Source organism: Rhinoraja longicauda, chromosome 32 (assembly GCF_053455715.1).
Source record: "Rhinoraja longicauda isolate Sanriku21f chromosome 32, sRhiLon1.1, whole genome shotgun sequence".
Lineage (NCBI taxonomy): Eukaryota > Metazoa > Chordata > Chondrichthyes > Rajiformes > Arhynchobatidae > Rhinoraja > Rhinoraja longicauda.
In genome coordinates, this window is record NC_135984.1 from 22,776,823 (window position 1) to 22,801,188 (window position 24,366).

Here is a 24,366-nt window from a genome sequence, read left to right on the forward strand (position 1 = left end):
TCTAAATCCTTTAGAAAAGGTATATATCACACACACTTTGGCTAACAGGCAAAATGATTATGGTGACACAAGGATCTGCAGATGCTAGAATCTTGAGTAAAACACATAGTGCTGGACTAACTCAGTGGATCAGGTCAGGTATGGAGGGAATAGATAGATGACGTTTCAGATCGGGACCCTTCTTCAGAATGATTATGGTGTCTGAAAAGGGTGTTCGAACATGAAGGAATTCAAGGGAAACGGATGTGGTCATTTGTTCTCGCTTGAGCTGAGCATGAAAATGCTGCTGTAAACTGTGGTTCAGAACTGCCCAATCTGCATGGCTAGTCCCATCTTCAAAGGAAAAACATCATCCTAATATTGTGCTTCCAGTTTCGCAGCGATTTTCTCTGTCTGATTCTGTCGGACGAAAGTCCCAGTAACAAAGTGTATGTTGCATGCATTATCACAAAGGGAAACAAGCAAGTACTGAAAGACTGATGCTGAGTTCATTGGCTTGTTTACTTCCAATCAGCTGCATGTTTCAAAAGATGCACATTAATCCCTTTGTGGACTGATTTCCTGGTGCGATATTGATGATAGTCCTGTGTACAATGTCCTGTGTCTTTGATGCTATGAATCATTAGAGGTCATTCTGCTAAGCATTTTAGTCTAACAGAGGCAAATGTTATCATATGTTCTAGTTTGCTCGGGGGATATAGCACAAAATTACATTGAAATGTAGGTCAAGATTAGGACAGTGAATATTATTAAACTTGGAGCTCAAGTAAAAAATATATGGAAATCAACAGCAAACATTTTACATAAGAAGAATCCTGACCTTTAGCATTCCTTTCAATCAAAGGAATATTTTAATCTATTACAACATTTTGGAGATGATTAGCTAAAATCATCTTTTGCCTTCTATTTATATTAATTTTTAATATTCAAAGTGTAAATTATCAAATTGAACATATTGCAAGTTATTGGAAGGCTGTGAAACAGACAAAGTACATGTTTGTCTACCTACTATATTTAATATATTTTGGATGTATTGGTTGATATAGATGAAACCAGTTGATATGAATCATATAATTCAATAGTTAAGTTTAGAGAGATGAGTGAAAAGTTATCAACAACTAGACAGTTCGAGAAACAAACTGATATTAGAGCTTTCATTATGAAGCACCCTTATACAGAGTCTTTATAATAATAATAATAATGCATTACATTTATATAGCGCTTTTCATATACTCAAAGACGCTTTACAGAGATTTAGAGAACATAGGGAAATGAATAAATAGATAAATAAATAAATAAGTAAACGAACAGAGAAAGGAGACAGAAGTGAGGTGACCTTCAGTGGTTGAAGGCAGTACTGAACAGGTGAGACTTCAGCGATGTTTTGAATGTGGTGAGTGTGGGGGAGTCTCTAACGGTTTGGGGTAGTGAGTTCCATAGGGTGGGAGCAGCGATGGAGAAAGCCCTGTCCCCCCAGGATCTGAGTTTGGTCCGGATGTGGGGGGATAGGAGATTGGCAGCAGCAGAGCGGAGGGTGCAGGTGGGAGTGTGCCTGTGGAGGAGGTCGTTCAGGTAGGATGGGGCCAGGTTATGGAGGGCTTTGTAGGTTATGAGGAGGATTTTGTACTGGATTCTCTGGGGGATGGGGAGCCAGTGGAGTTTGTAAAGGACGGGGGTGATATGGTCACGGATCGGGGTGTGGGTGAGTAGACGGGCAGCGGAGTTTTGAATGTATTGAAGTTTACTGATGATTTTTGAGGGTGCGCCACAGAGGAGGCTGTTGCAGTAGTCCAGACAGGAGGTGATGAAGGCGTGGATGAGGGTTTCTGCAGCTGTGGAGGAGAGGGATGGACGGAGACGGGCAATGTTTTTGAGGTGGAAGAAGGCTGTCTTTGTGATGTGTTTGATGTGTTTGTCGAAGGAGAGGGTTTGATCAAAGATGATTCCAAGATTCCGGATGTGAGGGAAGGTGGATACTGGGAGACCATCAATGTTGAGGATGAAGTTTTGGGTGGATTTGGTGAGCGTTTTTGGACCAATGATGATGATTTCAGATTTGTTGCAATTGAGTTTGAGGAAATTTGATTGAAGCCAAGATTTTATTTCAGTGATGCAGTTTGTCAGTGTAGAGTGTGTGGTGGGGGAGATTGACTTGGTGGAGATGAGGAGCTGGATATCATCGGCGAAGCAGTGGAAGTTGAGACCATGACGGCGGATTAATTGACCAAGGGGGAACAGGTAGAGGATGAAGAGGAGGGGGCCAAGGACTGAGCCTTGGGGGACACCTTGGGGGAGGGGAGCGGTGGGGGATTTACAGTTGTTAATGGAGATGAACTGGTGTCTGTCAGAGAGGTAAGATTTGAACCAGGATAGGGCTGTGCCGGTGATGTTAAAGGAGGTTTCAAGTCGGGTGAGGAGAATGGAGTGATTTATGGTGTCAAAGGCGGCGCTGAGGTCAAGTAGGATGAGGATGTTGAGGTTGCCAGCGTCGGAGGAAAGGAGAATGTCGTTTGTGATTTTGAGGAGCGCAGTTTCAGTACAGTGGTTGGAGCGGAATCCGGATTGGAAAGTTTCATACAGGTTATTGGTAGAGAGGTGGTATTGGAGTTGGGAAGCTACAGCACGTTCCAAAACTTTGGACAGAAAGGGTAGGTTGGAGATTGGTCTGAAGTTGTTTGGGGTGTCAGGGTTTAGACCAGGTTTTTTCTGAATGGGGGTGACAGCAGCGATTTTGAGGGATGGCGGGACGATGCCAGTGGACAGGGAGGAGTTTATTGTTACAGTGATAAGTGGAGAGAGAGCAATCTGATGCAATCTGAAGTATTGAGTTTCATTGCAGGTTCTGCAACTACAGATAAATATATTGACTTTAGAAACAGAAACATAGAAAATAATAGGTGCAGAAGTAGGCCATTCGGCCCTTCGAGCCATCACCGCCATTCAATGTGATCATGGCTGACCATGTAAAATCAGTACCCCATTCCTGCTTTTTCCCCATATCTTTTGATTTCTTTAGCCCGAAGAGCAAAATCGAACTCTCTCTTGAAAACAACCAGTGAATTGGCCTCCACTGCCTTCTGTGGCAGAGAATTCCACAGATTCACAACTCTCTGGGTGAAGAAGTTTTTCCTCATCTCAGTCCTAAATGGCCTACTCCTTATTCTTAACTGTGACCCCTGGTTCTGGACTCCCCAACATCAGAAAAAAAATTCCTGCACCTCACCTACCCTGTCAATAGACAATAGACAATAGACAATATGTGCAGGAGTAGGCCATTCGGCCCTTCGAGCCAGCACCGCCATTCAATGTGATCATGGCTGATCATTCTCAATCAGTACCCCATTCCTGCTTTCTCCCCATACCCCCTGACTCCGCTATCCTTAAGAGCTCTATCTAGCTCTCTTTTGAATGTATTCAGAGAATTGGCCTCCACTGCCCTCTGAATTCCACAGATTCACAACTCTGACTGAAAAAGTTTTTCCTCATCTCTGTTCTAAATGGCCTACCCCTTATTCTTAAACTGTGGCCCCTGGTTCTGGACTCCCCCAACATTGGGAACATGTTTCCTGCCTCTAATGTGTCCAACCCCTTAATAATCTTATACGTTTCGATAAGATCCCCTCTCATCCTTCTAAATTCCAGTGTATACAAGCCTAGTCGCTCCAGTCTTTCAACATATGACAGCCCCACCATTCCGGGAATTAACCTAGTAAACCTACGCTGCACGCCCTCAATAGCAAGAATATCCTTCCTCAAATTTGGAGACCAAAACTGCACACAGTACTCCAGGTGTGATCTCACTAGGGCCCTGTAAACTGCAGAAGGACCTCTTTGCTCCTCTACTCAACTCTTCTTGTTATGATGCCGACATTCCATTGGCTTTCTTCACTGCCTGCTGTACCTGCATGCTCCCTTTCAGTGACTGATGCACTAGGACACCCAGATCACGTTGTACGTCCCCTTTTCCTAACTTGACACCATTCAGATAATAATCTGCCTTCCTATTCTTACCACCAAAGTGGATAACCTCACACTTATCCACATTAAACTGCATCTGCCAAGCATCCGCCCACTCACACAACCTGTCCAAGTCACCCTGCAACCTCATAGCATCTTCCTCACAGTTCACACTGCCACCCAGCTTTGTATCATCTGCAAATTTGCTAATGATACTTTTAATCCCTTCATCCAAGTCATTGATGTATATTGTAAATAGCTGCGGTCCCAACACTGAGCCTTGCGGTACCTCACTAGTCACTGCCTGCCATTCTGAAAGGGACCCATTTATCCCCACTCTTTGCTTTCTGTCTGTCAACCAACTTTCTATCCATGTCAGTACCCTACCTCCAATACCATGTGCTCTGATTTTGCCCACCAATCTCCTATGTGGGACCTTGTCGAAGGCTTTCTGAAAGTCGATGTACACCACATCCACCGGCTCTCCCCTGTCAATTTTCCTAGTTACATCCTCAAAAAATTCCAGTAGATTAGTCAAGCATGATTTCCCCTTCGTAAATCCATGCTGACTCGGAACGATCCTGTTACTGCTATCCAAATGCTCCGCAATTTCGTCTTTTATAATTGACTCCAGCATCTTCCCCACCACTGATGTCAGACTAATTGGTCTATAATTTCCAGTTTTCTCTCTCCCTCCTTTCTTGAAAAGTGGGATAACATTAGCTACCCTCCAATCCACAGGAACTGACCCGGAATCTATAGAACATTGGAAAGTAATCACTAATGCTGTCCAATCCTTTAAGAATTTTATGTTTCTATAAGATTCCCTCTCATCCTAAATTCCAGTGAATACAAACCCAGTCGACCCATTCTTTCATCATATGCCAGTCCCGCCATCCCAGGAATTAACCTGGTGAACCAACACTGCACTCCCTCAATAGCAATAATGTCCTTCTTCAAATTAGGAGACCAAAATTGCACACAATACTCCAGGTGCAGTCTCATCAGGGCCCTGTACAACTACAGTAGGACCACCTTGCTCCTAAACACAAATCTTCTCGTAATGAAGGCCAACTTTCTTCACTGCCTTCTGTAACTGCATGCTTACTTTCAGTGACTGATGTACAAGCACACCCAGGTCTCGTTGCACCTCCCCTTTTCCTAATCTGACACCGTTCAGATAATAATCTGCCTTCCTGTTCTTGCCACCCAAGCGGATAACCTCACATTTATCCACATTATAATGCATCTGCCATTCATCTGCCCATTCATCCAACCTATCCAAGTCACCCTGCAGCCTCATGGCATCCACATCGCAGCTCACACTGCCACCCAGCTTTGTCATCCGCAAACTTGGAGATGTCACATTTAATTCCCTCATCTAAATCGTTAATATATATTGTAAATAACTGGGGTCCAAGCACTGAGCTTTGCGGCACTCTACTAGTTCATGATCACCAACGCATCCACGATTTTTAGGGCCACCTCTTTGAGTACTCTGGGATGCAGACCATCAGGCCCTGGGGATTTATCTGCCTTCAGTCCCAACAGTTTACCTAACACCATCTCCGGACTAATGTCGATTCCCTTCAGTTCCTCCCTTCCACTAGATCCTTAGTCCCCTAGTATTTCTGGGAGATTGTTTGTGTCTTCCTTGGTGAAGACAGAACCAAAGTACTCATTTAACTGTTCTGCCATTTATTTGTTTCCCATTATAAATTCACCTGTCTCTGATTGTAAAGGAGCTACATTTGTCTTCACTATTTTTTTCCTTTTTACATATCTAAAGAAGCTTTTAGTCAGTTTTTATATTCCCCACAAGCTTTCTTTCATGCTCTTTTTTCCTCCTCTGTTGAGCTCTAAATTTCTCCCAATCCTCCGGTTTGCTGCTTCCCCAGGCCAATTTATATTTCTTTTCCTTGGATTTAACACTATCCTTGATTTCCTTCTTTAGCCACAGTTGAGCCACCTTCCCTGTTTTATTTTATCGCCAGACAGGGATAAACAATTTTTGGAGTTCATCCATGCGGTCTTTAAATCTTTGCCATTGCATCTCCATCGTCAACCCTTTAAGTATAATTTGCCAATCTATCCTAGCCAATTCACGTCTCATACCTTCAAAGTCTCCTTTCTTTAAGTTCAAGACCCTAATCTCTGAATTAAGCGCGTTACTTTCCATTCTAAAGCAGAATTCCACCATATTATGGTCACTGTTGCCCAAGGGGCGTTACACAACAAGATTCCAGGAAATCCTCCTGCTTAGCGCTGCTATCAATTTGGTTGGCCCACTCTCTATATAGATGAATGTCACGCATGATAACTGCTGTACCTTTGCTACACGCATCCCTAATTTCCTGCTTGATGTTATCCCCAACCTCCCTAGTGCTATTTCTCCCACTGAACACCCACTGTCTTCCTGTCTCCACCTATATCCTTCCTTTGTCCCGCCCCCCCAACACATCAGTCTGAAGAAGGGTCTCAACCCGAAACGTCACCCATTCCTTCTCTCCTGAGATGCTGCCTGACCTGCTGAGTTACTCCAGCATTTTGTGAATAAATATCTTCGATTTCTATTTTCTGCAGTTATTTTCTTACACTAGTGCTATTTGGTGATCTGTATACAACTCCAACAAGCGTTTTCTGCCCTTGGCTATTTTGTAGTTCTACCCATACCAATTCTACAGCATCCAAGCTAATGTCTCTCCTTGCTATTGCATTTATCTCCTCTTGAACCAACAATGCCACCCCACCTACTCTATCCTTCCTGAATTTTGAATACCAATGCATGTTTAGCTCCCAGCCTTAGTCACCCTGGAGCCATGTCTCTGTAATTCCAATTATATCATATTCCTTAACTAACTGCACATTCAATTCATCCACCTTATTACGAATGCTCCTCGCATTAAGGGACAAAGCTTTCAGGTTTGTTTTTCTTATCTCCCTTCTACCTTTTGCATCTGTCATCCTTTTATGTCCCTCTGTCTCCTTGCATTGGTTCCCATCCCGCTGCCCTGTTATTTTAAACGTGACCTTTCCTACACTCTATTTCCCGTTAGCTGCACGCTTATGCTTCCATGTTGTTGACTCCCCCCCCCCCCCCCCCCCACTGTTTAGTTTAAACCTACCCATGTAGCGCTAGCAAACCTGCCTGCCAGAATGTCGGTCCCCCTCCAATTAAGATGCAACCCATCCCTTTTGTCCAGGTCACCCCTGCCCCAGAAGAGATCCCAGTCATCTAGAAATCTAAATCCCTGCCCCCTGCACCAACTCCTCAGTCACACATTCAGATCCCCTATCTCCCTGTTTCCACCCTCACTAGCACGAGGTACTAGAAGCAACCCAGGGATAACCACCCGAGAAGTCCTGCTTTTCAGCCTCCTACCTAGTTCTCTATATTCACGTTGCAGAATCTCCTTCTTACCCATGTCATTTGTGCCTACATGCACAACGACTTCCGGCTGTTCACCTTCCCTCTCGAGGATGACCTTGGAGGGTTGCAGCATGTGAATGAGACCAGGGCATGAAGAAATAAAGTTTGAAGGCAAATTGCACTAATATGGTCTGAAAGAGTGCTATTTAAGTTATTTTTAGTTTAGTTTAGATTTTAACTAATCGTTTCCAGCATGGAAACAGACCCTTTGGCCCACCAAGTCCACGCTGACCAGTTATTCTTGCACATTAACATTATCCTACGCAAACTAGGGCCAATTTACAATTTTATGGCAGCCAATTAACCTACAAACCTGAGATAGACACAGAATGCTGGAGTAATTCAACTCAACTCAACTAACCGACAAACCTGTATGTCTTTGGAGTGTGGGAGGAAACCGGAGCACCCAGAGAAAACCCACACGTTCAACGGGAGGACAAATAGCACCCATGGTCAGGATCTAACCCGGGTTTCTCACGCTGTGAGACTGCAATTCTACCACTGAGCCTCCATGCAGTTTGATAGAACTGTTTAAAATGGCGGAAAGTTTTGAAAATGTAAATGAAAAGAAGTTGTTTCCATTTGTGGAGGTATCCAAAACAAGGTAACACATCTTGATATCAGAACCAGGTCATTTACAAATAAAATCAGGAAACACTTTTTATCATAAGGGCAATGGAATGCCAGAATTTTCTTTGTGTGTTGGGATTTAACTGAAATATTCAAGTTTGAAATTAATAGATTTTTGTTTGATAACGATACCAAAATATACAGAACCTGAGTAGATAGATGGCATAGATAGACACAAAAAGCTGGAGTAACTCAGCGGGACAGGCAGCATCTCTGGAGAGAAGGAATAGATGACGTTTCGGGTCGAGACCCTTCTTCAGATGGCATTGTGGCCCATATCAGCTATGATCGGACTAAATGGCAGAAATCATGCCATGGGTTGAATGAACTATTTTTATTCAAACAATGTGACACTTATACATATTGACCAGGAAGGACCTACGACCACTTATTAGTGTGGGCTGACCTTAGATAGAGCTACACTGAAGATCTTCTGTTGATCTCTGTAATTATATCCAGGAGAAATAAAAGCCTAAGATTAGTATGGATGAGCAGCAAACTATTAGAAAAGTAAATGATAAGTTAACATTCAATGGTAGGAGGTTACATAATAAAAATAAGTAAGTTGTTGAAAATATGTGGAGATTGATAAGATGAAACGGACTATTGCACACACTTTTGGTTTCATTAGTTAAGGAATGTTGTTTAGTTTATTATTGTCACCTGTCCCCAGGTACAGTGAAAAGCTTTTGTTTGCATGATATACAGTCAAAGAAAAGACTACATGAATACAATTAAGCTGTCCACAGTGCACAGATAAAGGATACAGGGTATAACATATAACTTAAGATAAAGTCCGATAAAGTCCAATTAAAGATGGTTAAAACTTAGAAGGAGTGTAGTGAAGGTCTGGACCTTAAATGTGTGTCGGTTGAGGAGAGGTTGAATAGAACAGGCCTTTAGTCCTTACTATGAAAAAATGAATAGTTTCTTTGTAAAAGTATGTTTCCAGTGGTCGAAGTGCAGAGAAATAAAGGTTGACCATTTAGCAGAGAAATTCTTTCACTTCAATGGTTGTGAATGTTTGGAATTCTCAACCCCAAAGGAGTTGCTCAGAAGTAGTGCATATTCATGGGGTAGTGTCTTCATATATACAAAGGGAGTTTGCCATAACCTTACTAAACGATAGAGTGGCCTCAAAAAGCCATCTTCTGTAATTTAGATTTCGACACTGAGGGACTAACAATAAAAATTAACAAAATTTATTTCCTTTTGTGTTTGTTTAATTTTTTTCCTCACATGAATTCTGTAAGTGCAAATTTTATACCACATCTCAAATTTTGGGTAATGCTTTGCTATTTCCTTAAGAGCTAGTGGTGATGTAGGGGTTGCCCATACTACGGTTCTCAGCATCTCATGGTGGACATACCAAAATGGTGAAAATTAGAGAGAAGGAATACAACTCATGAATGTGCTCAAATCCAGTTTGACAACTCCTACACTAATGATAGAATGATCCACTGCTCAAAGTGCTGTACTTGTTAAATGATAGTTATACCTTTTTTTCTCAGATGGACACTGAAGACCTAACACATTGTTGAAGTAGAATAGTGGAGATACAAAGAGCTAGCATTACTCAGTGGGTCAGGTAGCATCATTGGAGAAAATGATGGGTGACGTTTCGGGTCGGGACCCTTCTTCAGACACGAATTCTACTTGGTGTTCTGCTCTAATATTTGTCCCCCAACGAATGTTTGTTTATACAATCTTGCTCTCCTTTTTGCATTTTAAAACAGGTACTGCATCTCAGGTGCTTTCTTTGCTTATAAGATTTCCCAAGTAATAAAAGTCATAGTACCAATGCAGGTTCTTTTATAACTGTGTCAAAACTGGAGGGCAGCAGTGGACAAGCAGAATTATCCAATCCAACTTCTAATTTTGCTTTCTTATCGTTTGCATTTTATTAAAAACACAAAGTGGCGGAAATGGACAGACAATGTTACAGGGCACGACCCTTCTTCAGACTGAATTTTGCATTTTATGATTGTTTTCAGCAGCAGCAGAGGGAGTGAACATAACGACGCAAGCTTACATTACCCATGGTGTGGTGGGAAGTTCGGCCTTGCTTTCTATACGGTACACAACCAGCAGCTCGGAGACTCCCGTCATCCAGTGGCAGCTGAAGAGGGACAAGCCCATCCCTTTGGTCCAGTCCTATGGTACCCGCATCCTGGGCAAGCTACGGCCTGAGTACAAGGATCGTATTGTTATCTTCCGCAATGGGTCTCTGCTGATCCTCAACCTGCAGCCAACCGACGAGGGAATGTATGAAGTTGAGATTGCAATCACGGACGATGCCTCCACTGCAGCACAAACACTCAATTTAACTGTTGATAGTAAGTTGATGGCAGACTACCTGAACAGTTATATAATACTAGTATTATTCTTTGCCTCCAACTACCCGAACAGTAATACAAAGTATTATTCTTTGCCTCCAAATTACCAAACAATGATATTAAAAGTATTATTCTTTTCCTGCCACCTTAGAACATTGTTTTGCATTTCCCCTCCAGTTCTATCCCTCTGCTCTCACAAAGGCACTGACTAGCACTGATTACAGTTTTACGGGCACCAGTCACCACTACCCAATACCCATTTTTAATGTATGAGCTTAGAGGGCAATGAACTTCAACAAATATAGACACAAATGTGCTGGAGTAACTCAGCGGGTCAGGCAGCATCTCTGGAGGAAGATGATGAGTGACGTTTCGGGTCAGGACCCTTCTTCAGACTCTACGCTCCAGACTGCTGAGCTTCAACAAATGTACAGCTTCAGAGAGAGAATAGGTTTTACTGCCAATTCTGTCCTGATCCAGATTGTTGTTGATCACATGAGATAGGAAGGAAGAAGGATTTTCATTTACACGTAGATGAAGATTGGGTCTGATGTGGCCCGGTTTAAATCCAGCAACACTCTAGCTAATTGTAATGCATCCTTGCATTTCTTTGATTGAAGTCTACAAGACCAGAGCAAGACTTTGTATGGTCCTGGTCAGACTGACCCAGTCCAGCACCAGACAGTGCAGTGTCACCTTGTCACAATGAACCGGGTGCTCCAGTTAGTGCCCTCCATAATGTTTGGGAAAAGACCCATCATTTATTTATTTGCCTCTGTACTCCACAATTTGAGATTTGTAATAGAAAAAAAATCACATGCGGTTAAAGTGCACATTGTCAGATTTTAATAAAAAGGTATTTTTATACATTTTGGTTTCACCATATAAAAATTACAGTAGTGTTTATACATAGTCCCTCCATTTCAGGGCAACATAATGTTTGGGACACAGCAATGTCATGTAAATGAAAGTAGTCATGTTTAGTATTTTGATGCATATCCTTTGCATGCCATGACTGCTTGAAGTCTGCGATTCATGGACATCACCAGTTGCTGGGTGTCTTCTCTGGTGATGCACTGCCAGGCCTGTATTGCAGCCATATTTAGCTTATGCTTGTTTTGGGGGCTAGTCCCCTTCAGTTTTCTCTTCACCAAATAAAAGGCATGCTCAATTAGGTTCAGATCGGGTGATTGACTTGGCCACTCAAGAATTGACCCTTTTTTAGCTTTGAAAAACTCCTTTGTTGCTTTAGCAGTATGTTTGGGATCATTGTCTTACTGTAGAATGAACTGTCGGCCAATGAGTTTTGAGGCATTTGTTTGAACTTGAGCAGATAGGATGGGTCTGTACACTTGAGAATTCAACTGCTACTACCATCAGCAGTTGTATCATCAATGAAGATAAGTGAGCCAGTACCTTCAGCAGCCATACATGCCCAGGCCATAACACCCCCACCACCGTGTTTCACAGATGAGGTGATATGCTTTGGATCTTGGGCAGTTCCTTCTCTCCTCCATACTTTGCTCTTGCTATCACTCTGATATAAGTTAATCTTCGTCTCATCTGTCCACGACCTTTTTCCAGAACTGTGGTTGCTCTTTTAAGTACTTCTTGGCAAACTGTAACTTGGCCATCCTATTTTTGCGGCTAACCAGAGGTTTGCATCTTGCAGTGTAACCTCTGTATTTCTGTTCATGAAGTCTTCTGCAGACAGTGGTCATTGACAAATCACACCTGACTCCTGAAGAGTGTTTCTGATCTGTCGGACAGATGTTTGGGGATTTTTCTTTATTATAGAGAGAATTCTTCTGTCATCAGCTGTGGAGGTCTTCCTTGGCCTGCCAGTCCCTTTGCGATTAGTAAGCTCACCTACTTTCTTCTTCTTAATGATGTTCCAAACAGTTGATTTTGGTAAGCCTAAGGTTTGGCTGATGTCTCTAACAGTTTTATTCTTGTTTCTCCGTCTCATAATGGCTTCTTTGACTTTCATTGGCAAAACTTTGGTCCTCATGTTGATAAACAGCAATACAAGTTTCTAAAGATGATGGAAAGACTGGGGGAAAGACTAGGTGCTGAGAGCTCTCTTATACCTGCATTAAGGAGGCAATTAAACACACCTGAGCAATTACAAATACCTGTGAAGCCATGTGTCCCAAACATTATGGTGCCCTGAAATGGGGGACTAGGTATAAACACAACTGCAATTTGCACATTGTGAAACCAAAATGTATAAAAATACCCTTTAATAAAATCTGACAATGTGCACTTTAACCACATGTGATTTTTTCTATTACAAATATGAAATTGTGGAGTACAGAGGCAACTAAATAAATGATGGGTCTTTGTCCCAAACATGGAGAGCACTGTATACTCTATTCCTGACGGGAAAAAGAATCAGTTCTGGTTCTTGCTCCTGATGTTATCACCCTTCCCTCTGCTGTAAAATGTTGATATACAGACACCGAGTAAGAATGGAATTATGTTTCCGAGAGAATTGGAGTCCAAATGTTCAAGAAAGATTTTCATCTAATGTGACAGCAAAGAGACCAAATTGTGTCCATACTTCATATTTACCAGCAGTAGTACCTCGACAAAGCAGCCAATTGTGCTCCTGAAATATTAGAAGGACACAAAGTGCTGGAGTAACTCAGCGGCTCAGGCAGCTTCTCTGGAAAACATGGATAGGTAATGATTTGGGTTGGGAACTTTTTTCAGAGTCAGTGGGTGAGGGGTGTAGAGACGTCAAGACAGTTGTTGTTCCGACAGTTGGAAATAAAAAGGCCCAGAGAGGGTAGAAGGCCGGCAGGGGGAATCCAAGAGGAGGGGGGATGTTGGAGATGGGAGAAGAGGTCGTCACTGGGAGCCGAGAGACACTAGGACCTGAATTATTAAGTTTGCCAACTGGACCCACCTCTTACTCTCTTCTATTTTTAACTCCCTGAAACTAATGGGTGAAGAGAAGAAAAAGTTTGAAGCCTGCTGTGATCAATTTTATATTCTGATGTCTAGTTAAATATAATCAAATTCATGACCAACTCCAGATTAGTTTGGTTAAAAGCTAAACCTTTTGATTGAATGGCATTCACTCTATTGACAGAGCATAACCTAGTTGAATGGTGCAGACTATTTACCTGGCTAGAGTCTCTACTTCCACCCTCTGAGCTGTCCAAAATTCTGCTGCCAGTATCCACTAAGTCCCATTCACCCATCACTCTTGTGCAGGTGGCCTTTCATTGACACCATCCATCATTCTCCCACACCCCCAAGTCCCAATTTGTCTCAATTTTTGGCTCTGAGTCGATGTTTGACTGATTATGCTCCCATACAAGTTATAGAATTGCAAGTTGTTATTGTTGTATGGGACACACTGTTTTACAGCCTTGTGCCCATTGTCTGTTTTCTGCCTTGGATTATCCAGTCCCTGTGTCGAAGCCCTTGGTGGTCTTATCGTCCTCCACAGTATTGGAACTGAGTGAATATGTAACATTAAACTGTTCGCATGAAAATGGAACAAAACCAATATATACCTGGCTGAAAGGAGGAAACCCCCTAGAAAGCGACGAGAGGTTCTCTTTGTCCAGTGATCAGAAAACACTGACCATCTCACAGGTCCGCGTAACTGATGATGACATTTACAGCTGTACAGTGGAGAACCCCATCAGCAACTATCGAAGCACACCGGTCAAACTGACCGTGTACAGTAAGTACAAAAGCAGTATTTAGAGGGACACTGAGGATCGATGGTGAACAATATGGAAAGTGGGAAGATTTATAGAAAATATGTTGTGGATAACAATATGAAAACATATGGTAACATTTTATAACAGCATGTCAAATATTGCAGCTTCTCGCTATTGCAAAAATACATCAAATGCATTTGAGGGTAGATAAGAGTCATAGAATCATACCGCATGGAATCAGGTCATTCCGCCCACAATGTTCATGCCCACCAGTGATTTGGTTTGGTGTACAAAGTTGCAGTGAAAAGCTTTTGCTTAGTTTTGTTTGGTTTAGAGATACAGCATGTAAACTTGCCCTTTGGCCCACTGAGTCTGCACTGACCAGCAATCACCCATACACTAGTTCTATCCTACACACAAGGGACAATTTAGAGAAGCCAGTTAACCTATAAACCTGCACATTTTTGGAATGTGTGAAGAAACTGGAGCTCCAGGAGAAAACCCAGGCAGTCACAGGGAGAAAATACAAACTCCATACAGACAGCACTCATAGTCGGGATCGAACCCTGGTCTCTGGTGCTGTAAGGCAGCAACTCTACCGCTGTGCCACTGCAACACCCTTTTGCTTGTGTGTTATCCAATTAAATCAGATCATACTATACATGAGGACAATAAAATATACACAAGTACAGCAGGTACAATAAGAGAAAAATACCAGAGTGCAAAATATAGTTTTACAGCATTGTTGCGTTACAGTTATAGAAAGAAAGTTCAGTGTCTGTAATGAAAGTAGGTTGGAAGATCAGGACTACCCCTGAACTTATGGGAGGGCCTTTTATTGGTTTGAAAATGGAGGGGAAGAAACTGTTCCTAAGACTGGCCATATGTGCTTTCAAGCTTTTGTACCTTCTGGGCGCACATCCGTATTAATCCTTTCTTCCAGCATTTGGCCATAGCATTCTCTGCCTAGGCAATTGAAGTGTTTGTCTAGAGTCTTCTTAAATGCTGTCACCATAAGGGAACTGAAATACTCAGTGTGATTCTAATGTTCAAGAGGATCTGAAAGTAAGCTACCGCAGGTAGTTTAAGAAAATAACTGCAGATGCTGGTACAAATCGAAGGTATTTATTTCACAAAATGCTGGAGTAACTCAGCAGGTCAGGCAGCATCTCAGGAGAGAGGGAATGGGTGACGTTTCGGGTCGAGACCCTTCTTCAGACTGCAGGTAGTTAGTTGTAAGCCATCATTGATTTATCCATGGGGCACAGGAACACTTTGTAAGACTAATCCTCAAGAGCCTATCTTAAAAGGATCAAAACAGAGCATGCAGCATTTAACATTGCCAATTCGTGGAAAATGTGACATGGGCCTCCCCAGAGAGGTCTTTGGAAGCTTGGAGCTGTGCTCACATTATAGCCGCACAGAAGATCCAGAAGGCAGGCGATGAATGGTTGATTGGAGCAAGGGTCCCATATTCTCTTAGCTGCACCTATAAATAAAAAAAAGTCCCATTACAAAAGAAGATAATCCAATTCCCTATTAAAGATTTATTTTTGACTTGATCTTTGGCATCTAACATTTTTCTGCTGGATGTGCCCTACTTCACAAGTTGAGACCACGTGCTGAATTATGCTCAGGAGTAATTACTGTATGTGGACTCTGTTCAGATCAAACCCACACTCCTTGTAAATTTAGGTCATTAGCATGACAAAGGGAAGAATTTTATTTTAACGCAATGAATTGTTAGTACTTGGAGTGGCAGCAAGGAATAGTGCTGCATTCTGAAACTTGAAAGCATTTCAAAGGAAAATAGATATAAATCTGAAAATTTTAAATAGTCATAGAGTCATACAGGCCCCTTGGCCCAACTTGCTCATGCCGACTAATGTGCTCCATCTACACTAGTCCCACCTGCCCACATTTGGCCCATATCCTTCTAAACCTTTCCTATCCATGTCACCGTGATACAAAATAAGTGATACAAAATAGATAGTATTTTCGCAAAAGTGATCAGGCAGAATGGGCCAAATATCCTCTTCTGTGAGTAATGTTTTTCTATTAGTGGTTAAAATGGTTTCAATTATAATTCAGAAGAGTGAAGTACAAATGATGACGTGTTTGTGTTTCTGACAGAGCGGAGCTCTTTGTACATTATCCTGAGTACAGGTGGGATTTTCATTCTGGTTACCTTGGTTACTGTGTGTGCTTGCTGGAAGCCATCAAAAAGGTAAGATCTATTTGAGGTTCCTACTTCTATGTTTTCTATGCCTGCTTCTATGCTTACAGAATGATTCATTACTAGAAGTGCGACTGTGTACTGATTATGTTACTGAATTGGTAGCTTGAATTCAGACTGTACACTGATGGTAAAGGAATTTTAATTCATTTCAGAATCTTGAAACAGAAAGCCATATTTATTGCATTACCTCAACTTGTTCACTGACACCCACCACTCTCTGTGTAAAAAAAACTTGCTCCACCCATTTCCTTTAAACTTTCTCCCTCTGACTTTAAAGTTATGCCTCTCTTTAATTTTATACTTCTATCGGGTCTCCATTCAACCTCCAATTCTCCAGGGAAAATAATCCAAGTTTGTCTGACCCTTTGTTTATGTCTAAAACTCTCTAATCCAGCCAGCATTCTGGTAAACATCTTCTGCAGCATGTCCAAAGCCTCCACATCCTTCCCGTAATGGGTCAACCAGAACCACGCACAATACTCCAAATGCAGCCAAACTGAAGCTTTATAAATCTGCAACACGACTTCCTGACTCGTATATTCAATGCCCTGAACAATGAAGGCAAGCATACCAGGCGCCTTCTTTGCCACTCCATCAACATTATGTCTGTTGCTACTTCCAGGAATCTGTGGACTTGGACCCCAAATTCCCTCTGAATATCAATGCTATTAAGGGTCTTGCCATTAATTGTATACTTTCCCCTTACATTTGACCTTCTAAAATTAAACACCTCACACTTGATAGAATCAAAGAAACATAAAACACAGAAACGGGCTCTTCATCTACATCATCCATGCCAACCACAATGCTCGCCTATGCAAATCCCATTTGCAGGCATTAGCTTGTCATCCGCAAAGCCTTTCATATCCAAATTCTTTTTCTTACCTGTTCTGTTGTATGACGCCAGCCCCACATTACAGTGTTTGATTCTTACCAACCTCAAACAGTATTGATATAATAACTAGATAATCTGTTTATTAATCTTTACTGTTTGAAGAGGTTTGTATAAGGCATATTGGCTGGTACTTCCAACATCACAACAATGTCTATTCTTAAACCACCTCATTAGTTATGAAATATTTTATGGGACAACCTGAAATTCTGAAATGGAAACATGAGAGCCATTTCTCCAACAATTTGGTTTTTACTCAAGATTACAACATACTGGAGAAATTCAACTGATCATGCGTGGAAGGAAATAAACAGATGACATTGCAGGTCGGGTCTGCAGAAGGGTCCTGGGTCAAAATTACATCCATCCATTTCCTTCCATGGATGCTGCCTAACTCGTTTAATTCCCCCAACGGTTTGCTTTTTGTTGAGATTGTGAAAACCACACAAGCAACTACTCACCAAAAAGTCCATAAATTCAATATGAAAGACTGTCTAGTTCAAGCCTTGTTATTTTTCATGTTTCTTTAAGAAATAAAGGAAAAGGAGAAAAGGAGGGATCACAAAGTCGTGCAGAGCAGACTGAAGATCAAGCCAAATGTGAAGGTACAGTGTCTCATGCAACGTAGGCCTCTGTTTTTTGACATGGCAAAGTTGGTAGGATGGATGAGAAACATTGACGCAGTCTCCTACTGGGCAGATTATTTTGTATTCCTACTTGCAACGGGTGTATATGTAGGAAAATGGGAAGATTAAAATGAGTCGGTAAAGCATAGTGGACAGATTAGATGGACATGAACTTTCTTTGTAGGTATAGCATGTACATCTTAAGCACTTGCACTCAGTCCGCCGAGACCTGCGGGATCTTCTGGTTGCTAACTCATCTACTGTGTTGGGTGCTCCCAATGGGGCCTCCTTTATATCAGTGAGACCAAGCATAAACCAGCCGACTGTTTCATCGAACAACTTGCACTGAGTCCACAAGGGCCTGCTGGATTTCCCAATTGCTAACCATTTTAACTTGCCATCCCATTTCCATATTGAATTGCTATTCCCATTCCAGTTCTGGTCTTGAACCTCCAGTCAGGATCGAACCTGGGTCTCTGGCATTGGAAGGCAGCAACTCCACTGTGTCGCCCTGAATTTTGGATTATGTCTGCTCAGGTTGTTTAAGAAGTAAAAGAACCTGAAAGTCTGTAAGATCCAATGTGTGAGTTGTCTGCACTTTAGTAAAGGCTGTGTGAGTTGTCTGTACTTCTGAGATAATCTGCCATCTGATCCAGCCCCCTCAGAGGATAGCATGACAAAGGCTGTCAGAGCCAAGGCTCATGCACATTATGGCCCATGAGAGATGGTGTGATACAGCTTGGAAACAGACCCACCAACTCCACACCCACCATAAAAACTCATTTGTACATTAATGCTGCCCATTTTATTCTTCCCACATTCCCATCAATTCCCCTCGGATTCTACCACTCATCAACACACCAGGGACAATTTACAGCCCATGGAAACTGGAACATCCAGAGGAAATCCATGCAGTCGCAGAGAGAAGGTGCAAACTCCACATAGACAGTAGCAAAGGTCAGAATTGAACCCATGTCGCTGGAGCAGTGAGGCAGCAGTTCTGCTAGTTGTGCCATCAGCTAACCACATCCTTGCACACTGAAGAATAGTCTGAAGAAGGGTCTCGACCCGAAACGTCACCCATTCCTTCTCTCCCGAGATGCTGCCCGACCTGCTGAGTTACTCCAGCACTTTGTGAATAAATACCTTTGATTTGTACCAGCATCTGCAGTTATTTTCTTATACTCCTTGCACACTGAAGTATGTCTTAACCATTACTATTCAGTTGCAGTTCATTCGGTGTAGTTTTTAGTTTATTTTAATTTAGTTTAATTTTGTTTAGTTCAGTTTAATTTATTGTCACGTCTACTGAAGTACAATAAAAAGCTATTTTGTTGCATGCTATCCAGTCAGCGGAAAGACTGTACATGACTACAATCAAGCCGTCCTCAGAGTAGAGATGTAGGATAAAGGGAATGACATTTAGTGCAAGATAAAGTCCTGTAAAGTCCGATTAAAGATAGTTTTGTTTTTAGTTTAGAGATACAGCACGGAAACAGGCCCTTCGCCCCACCGAGTCCGTGCCGACCAGCGATCCCCGCATATCAGTATTATCTTACACACACTTGGGACAATTTACACTTATACCAAGCCAATTAACCTTCAAACATCTTTGGAATGTGGGAGGAAAATGAAGATCTCGGAGAAAACCCATGCGGTCACGGGGAGAAGGTACAAACTCCATACACAGCACCAGGAGACAGGGTTGAACCGGGGTCTACTGGTGCTGTAAGGCAGCAACTCTACCGCTGTGCTACCATGCTGTCCTGAGGATCTCCAATGAAGTAGATGGTATCTCAGAACCATTCTCTAGTTGGTTTGAGGACGGTTCATTTGTCTGAGGGAGTTAGAAATATTTGCAACACCTCATAGTTTTCCATCTACATTTGCGTGAGGGAGAGCACTGGAGCTCCCCTTTTAAAGAAACGTAATACACTTCATCCACTCTTGTCAGGGAGCAACAAGCAGAGTAGGCACAAGACTTCAGAAGGATTGCAAGCTTCTCCACTTAACAGGGTACCTTTATGTGCACACATTATACTTGCCTCTGAGATACACTGCAACAGAGAGGGATTTCACTCGTAATGCCCAACTGATTTGTGACAATGCACAGTCTATCATGCTGAACAGTGTCTGTCAGTACGCTGTGCCATGTGCTTTCAAACTATCATGACCAACCAAAGAAGTGTCTGAAGAAGGGTTCCTACCCGAAACATCACCCATCCTTCTTCACCAGAGATGCTGCCTGACCCGCAGAGTTACTCCAGCACTTTGTATTTATGACCAACCAAAGGTTGTCTATTGGGTGATAATGGCCACCTGATGATGACTCTTGATCTGGTACACAACTCACACATGTGAAAAGCATGCATGTGGTGAAAGTCATGCGGTAACATGAATTAGACAATAGACAATAGGTGCAGGAGTAGGCCATTTGGCCCTTCGAGCCAGCACTGCCATTCAATGTGATCATGGCTGATCATTCTCAATCAGTACCCCGTTCCTGCCTTCTCCACATACCCCCTGACTCTGCTATCCTTAAGAGCTCTATCTAGCTCTTTCTTGAAAGCATTCAGAGAATTGGCCTCCACTGCCTTCTGAGGCAGAGAATTCCACAGATTTACAACTCTCTGACTGAAAATGTTTTTCCTCATCTCCGTTCTAAATGGCCTACCCCTTATTCTTAAACTATGGCCCCTGGTTCTGGACTCCCCCAACATTGGGAACACGTTTCCTGCCTCTAACGTGTCCAACCCCTTAATAATCTTATATGTTTCGATAAGATTCCCTCTCATCCTTCTAAATTCCAGTGTAAACAAGCCTAGTCGCTCCAGTCTTTCAACATACGACAGAATTGTGAAAGATCAGATCATTCCTTACTATAACAATTCTGCTGCTGCTCTGCTGAAAAGTCATCAACCTGAAATGTCAAATGTCAACCTGATGCTGGTTGACCTGCTGATTAACCCCAGTATTATCTCTTTTAATTTTACTATCATTTCATAATAATAACATTTAAAAGACATTTGGCCAAGGAAGTGGACATGAAAGGTGTAGAGGGATATGGGACAAATGTGGGCAGGTGGGACTAGTGTAGGTGGGGCATCTTGGTCAGCATGGACAGACTGGGCTTAAGAGACTGTCTCGGTGCTGTCTGACTGTTTATGACACTGCCAAGACTCCTTTGGAGGAGTGTGTAATACCAAGCAGAACAAGTGTCACGATACCCATGTAACCCATGCTGTCAGAGGCCCAAGCTGTTTGACAAGCAGATGCAGAGTAGGAGGAGGGAGAGGAGTAGGCAACTTGGAGATCTCCTTTCAGTCCAGTCTGCCTGTGACAAACTCATCCAAGTACATTACCAGGAAATGCAATCTGAATTCCACATTCCACTGCAGTCTGCATCTTATCATCTCCACTGCTGATCATTTCATGGCAACATTGCAAAAATAGAATTCAAAAGTTTTCCAAACAAAATTTATAATTCAAAACTGACAAAACTGTATAGAAGTAGTAAATTATCTGCTTTGTGCAATTATTTAGTACTTTACCCTGTTCCAAGAACTGTTATAGACGCAAAATGCTGGAGTAACTCAGTGGGAGAGGCAACATCTCTGAATGGAAGGAATGGGTCGAGACCCTTCTTCAGACTGAGTCAGAGGCGAGAGAGACACGGAGATAAGGAAGGCTAAGGTGTGAAAACACCTTAAGTGATCTCTTGTTTTCACACCTTACCCTTCCTTATCTCTGTGTCTCCCTCTTCCCTGACTCTCAGTCTGAAGAAATGTCTTGGCCCGAAAAGTCACCCATTCCTTCTATCCAAAGATGCTGCCTGTCCCGCTGAGTTACTCTAGCATTTTGTGTCAGTCTTCGGTGTAAACCAGCGTCTGGAGTTCTTTCCTACCCAAGATCTGTTATACCTGGTGAAACCCATCCAGTAACAGAGAGAATGCACAAACTCTGCATAGGCAGCACCTGAGGTAGGGATCGATCCTGGGGGTCTCTGATGCTGTGAGGCAGCAACTCTACCAGCTGAACCACTGTGCCATCCCCAAAGCTATGCTTCCTGAAAAAGGAGAGTGTTTCCGATGAACTTTTGCCTACATCTACTACAGCAGTAATGTACCTGCCCATTGTAAATTGCAGGCCAGGTTTGAGTTGCTGGTCACTCACATATTGAGACCCCAACTGAGACCTGTAGCCAGTAAACACCACATTATATTGGTGTGCATATCAGCACATATTTATGTGGCTATATACTCCCACCTTTTACCTAATGTGCAGTTTTGAGGCCTATCTAATTTAGTCCTCAATTTCTTCCCAAATTCCCTCCCATCTTGATGTGCTTGATTCCAATTTAAAAAGGCTCAGCTGTCATCTAGTGTTAGGAGTAGAGTATTACAAAGCTTAAAGTAAAGTTAGAACATTGAAAACAAATGAGTTCTTCTGTGAAAATATATGAATCTAAAAGGAAATAAAGAAGTTCTTTAACAGATAGTGATCCATTAATGGATTTTTCTGGCACATAGCATTATGTACTTTAGGGACTGTTGAGAAAGGTAATGGCCAGTATGATAGTAACTTCCGAAAGGGCTCATCTGAGTAACCGTGGGCAAATTAGTTTAATCTTTATTGGCTGAACATTTTTTTAAAATTAGTGATGGAAATACCAAAAACCTAAATGAAGAGAAAATTACCTGAAACAGCAATGTTGACTGCTAAAATGAGGAACATGTTTGATCACAATATGGTGGACAGGGCAACTGCATGAATGAGGTCTCCATGAACCTTAAGAAAACAAATGAGATTTCCTTCAGGGGATACCATGAGTTATGGAATTCATAGAGAGCAAATTATTCACAAAATGCTGGAGTAACTCAGCAGGTCAGGCAGCATCTCGGGAGAGAAGGAATGGGTGACGTTTCGGGTCGAGACCCTTCTTCGGACTGAGAGAGAATTCATAGAGAGTGAATGTTGGATCTCGAACTAGTTAGCAGCACCTTGTTAACGATTGGTAGTTAGCGGCACCTTGTTAATGATTTTATCCTATTCTTTTCTCAGTAGCGCTGCTACCAAAAGGAGCAGAGCACAAACGTGAGCGAAGGAACCCCAAGGGATTATATGTAATCAAAGAAAAGGTAAGAGAGGCAGCACCTTGTCTCCAGCGCTACAAGTATTTCAACTGCTCAGTGGCACATCAGCGACTGCAGAACTGTAATAAACTCGCTGTATTTAGAAACACCTGCATATAACACAGCTTTAGAAAATAATAACATGCGTTATTGATTGTGTACATGCGTACTGATTGTGGATGATCAGCCATGACCTCAGTGAATGTCGGTGCTGGCCCGAAGGGCCGAATGGCATACTCCTGCACCTATTGTCTATTGTTAAAAATATAATTGATGGTTTCACTGAATTATCGAAAACTTATACACAGGATGCTTTTCAGCTAGTTTAAAATAAAAGAGCTACCCAACATAATTCCATCTTTCACACCAGGTTCATAACGCTGCAGGTCACAGCTCATCACATCCACATCCATGCCCATGGTTAAATATAAGAAAGGGTTTCTGCCTTATCTACCTTTATATTTTGCTAATCTTCCCTCTAATCCTTTAAGCCCTCTAGGTTGTGGTCCATAGGTCCTTCCTGTTTTCTCTGTCTTAGCACTTCATAATCATATTCACCTACATTATCTTTCCCTTTGTCTCCTCTTGGCTAACCACGTTTCTTTTTAATCTTCTCTGCATCTTCTCCAGTGCAATCGCCTCTTTCCTGCAATGTGATGACCAGAACTCAACACCCAACCATGATCTAACTAATATTGTATACAATGTTATCATCATCTGTTTGCTCATTTATTCTGAGCCTTTGCTAATAAATACATCCCATTATTCTTTGCAATCATCTTATTGTCCAGACTTGCCGCCTTTAAGCCTCTATGGACTGCAAGGTCCCTTTGTTCCTTTACAACTCTCAGTATCCTTTTAATTACTATATATATATTCCCTTGCCCTTTTAGAGGGTATTTTTGGTTATTATATATTTACCTGTGTGTATTGTGTTTATGAACCTGTTAAATTGCAGCAAGTTGGATTTGGTGTTCCATTGTCTGTACATTTGCCAATTAAACAGTCATGACTGTTGACTCTTGACCTCCCCAGTGCATTTCATCACTTGTTTCATGAGGGTTAAATTCCATTTGCCACTTCTTTGACCGGACGATTTATATCTTCATAAAGTCTAAAGCATTCCTCTCACTGGCATGTCTCTAATGACTCTTGCAAATTTCTACAAATACACCAGAGAAAGCATCACCCTAGGTTGTATCGACGCTTGGTTTGGCAACAGCTTTGCCCAAGACCGAAAGAAATTGCAAGGAGTTGTGGATGTAGCCCAGTCCATCACACATAACAGTCTCCCCACCACTGACACTATCTACACTTCACACTGCCTCGGGAAAGCAGCCAACATAATCAAAGTTCTTTCTCATTCCTCCTTCTCCCCACTCCCATCAGGCAGAAGATACAGAGCTTGAATCTCCAGACCAAATTCTGGAACAGCTTCTTCCTC

The 24,366-nt window shown here is 42.2% G+C and overlaps 1 protein-coding gene across 3 annotated transcripts in view; it reads left to right on the forward strand.

Moving 5' to 3' along the window:
* The window catches only part of LOC144608581 (hepatic and glial cell adhesion molecule-like), a 57,849-nt gene that overhangs the window by 27,195 nt on the left and 6,288 nt on the right, over positions 1-24,366 (forward strand). The window contains exons 2-6 of one of the 3 annotated variants that reach the window (XM_078426514.1): positions 10,012-10,353; positions 13,772-14,053; positions 16,167-16,260; positions 17,696-17,769; positions 22,852-22,928. In XM_078426514.1, the coding sequence (XP_078282640.1) occupies positions 10,012-10,353; positions 13,772-14,053; positions 16,167-16,260; positions 17,696-17,769; positions 22,852-22,928 (869 nt within the window). The remainder of the gene's footprint in view (positions 1-10,011; positions 10,354-13,771; positions 14,054-16,166; positions 16,261-17,695; positions 17,770-22,851; positions 22,929-24,366) is intronic. The other 2 variants (XM_078426515.1, XM_078426516.1) reach the window with 2 other exon arrangements.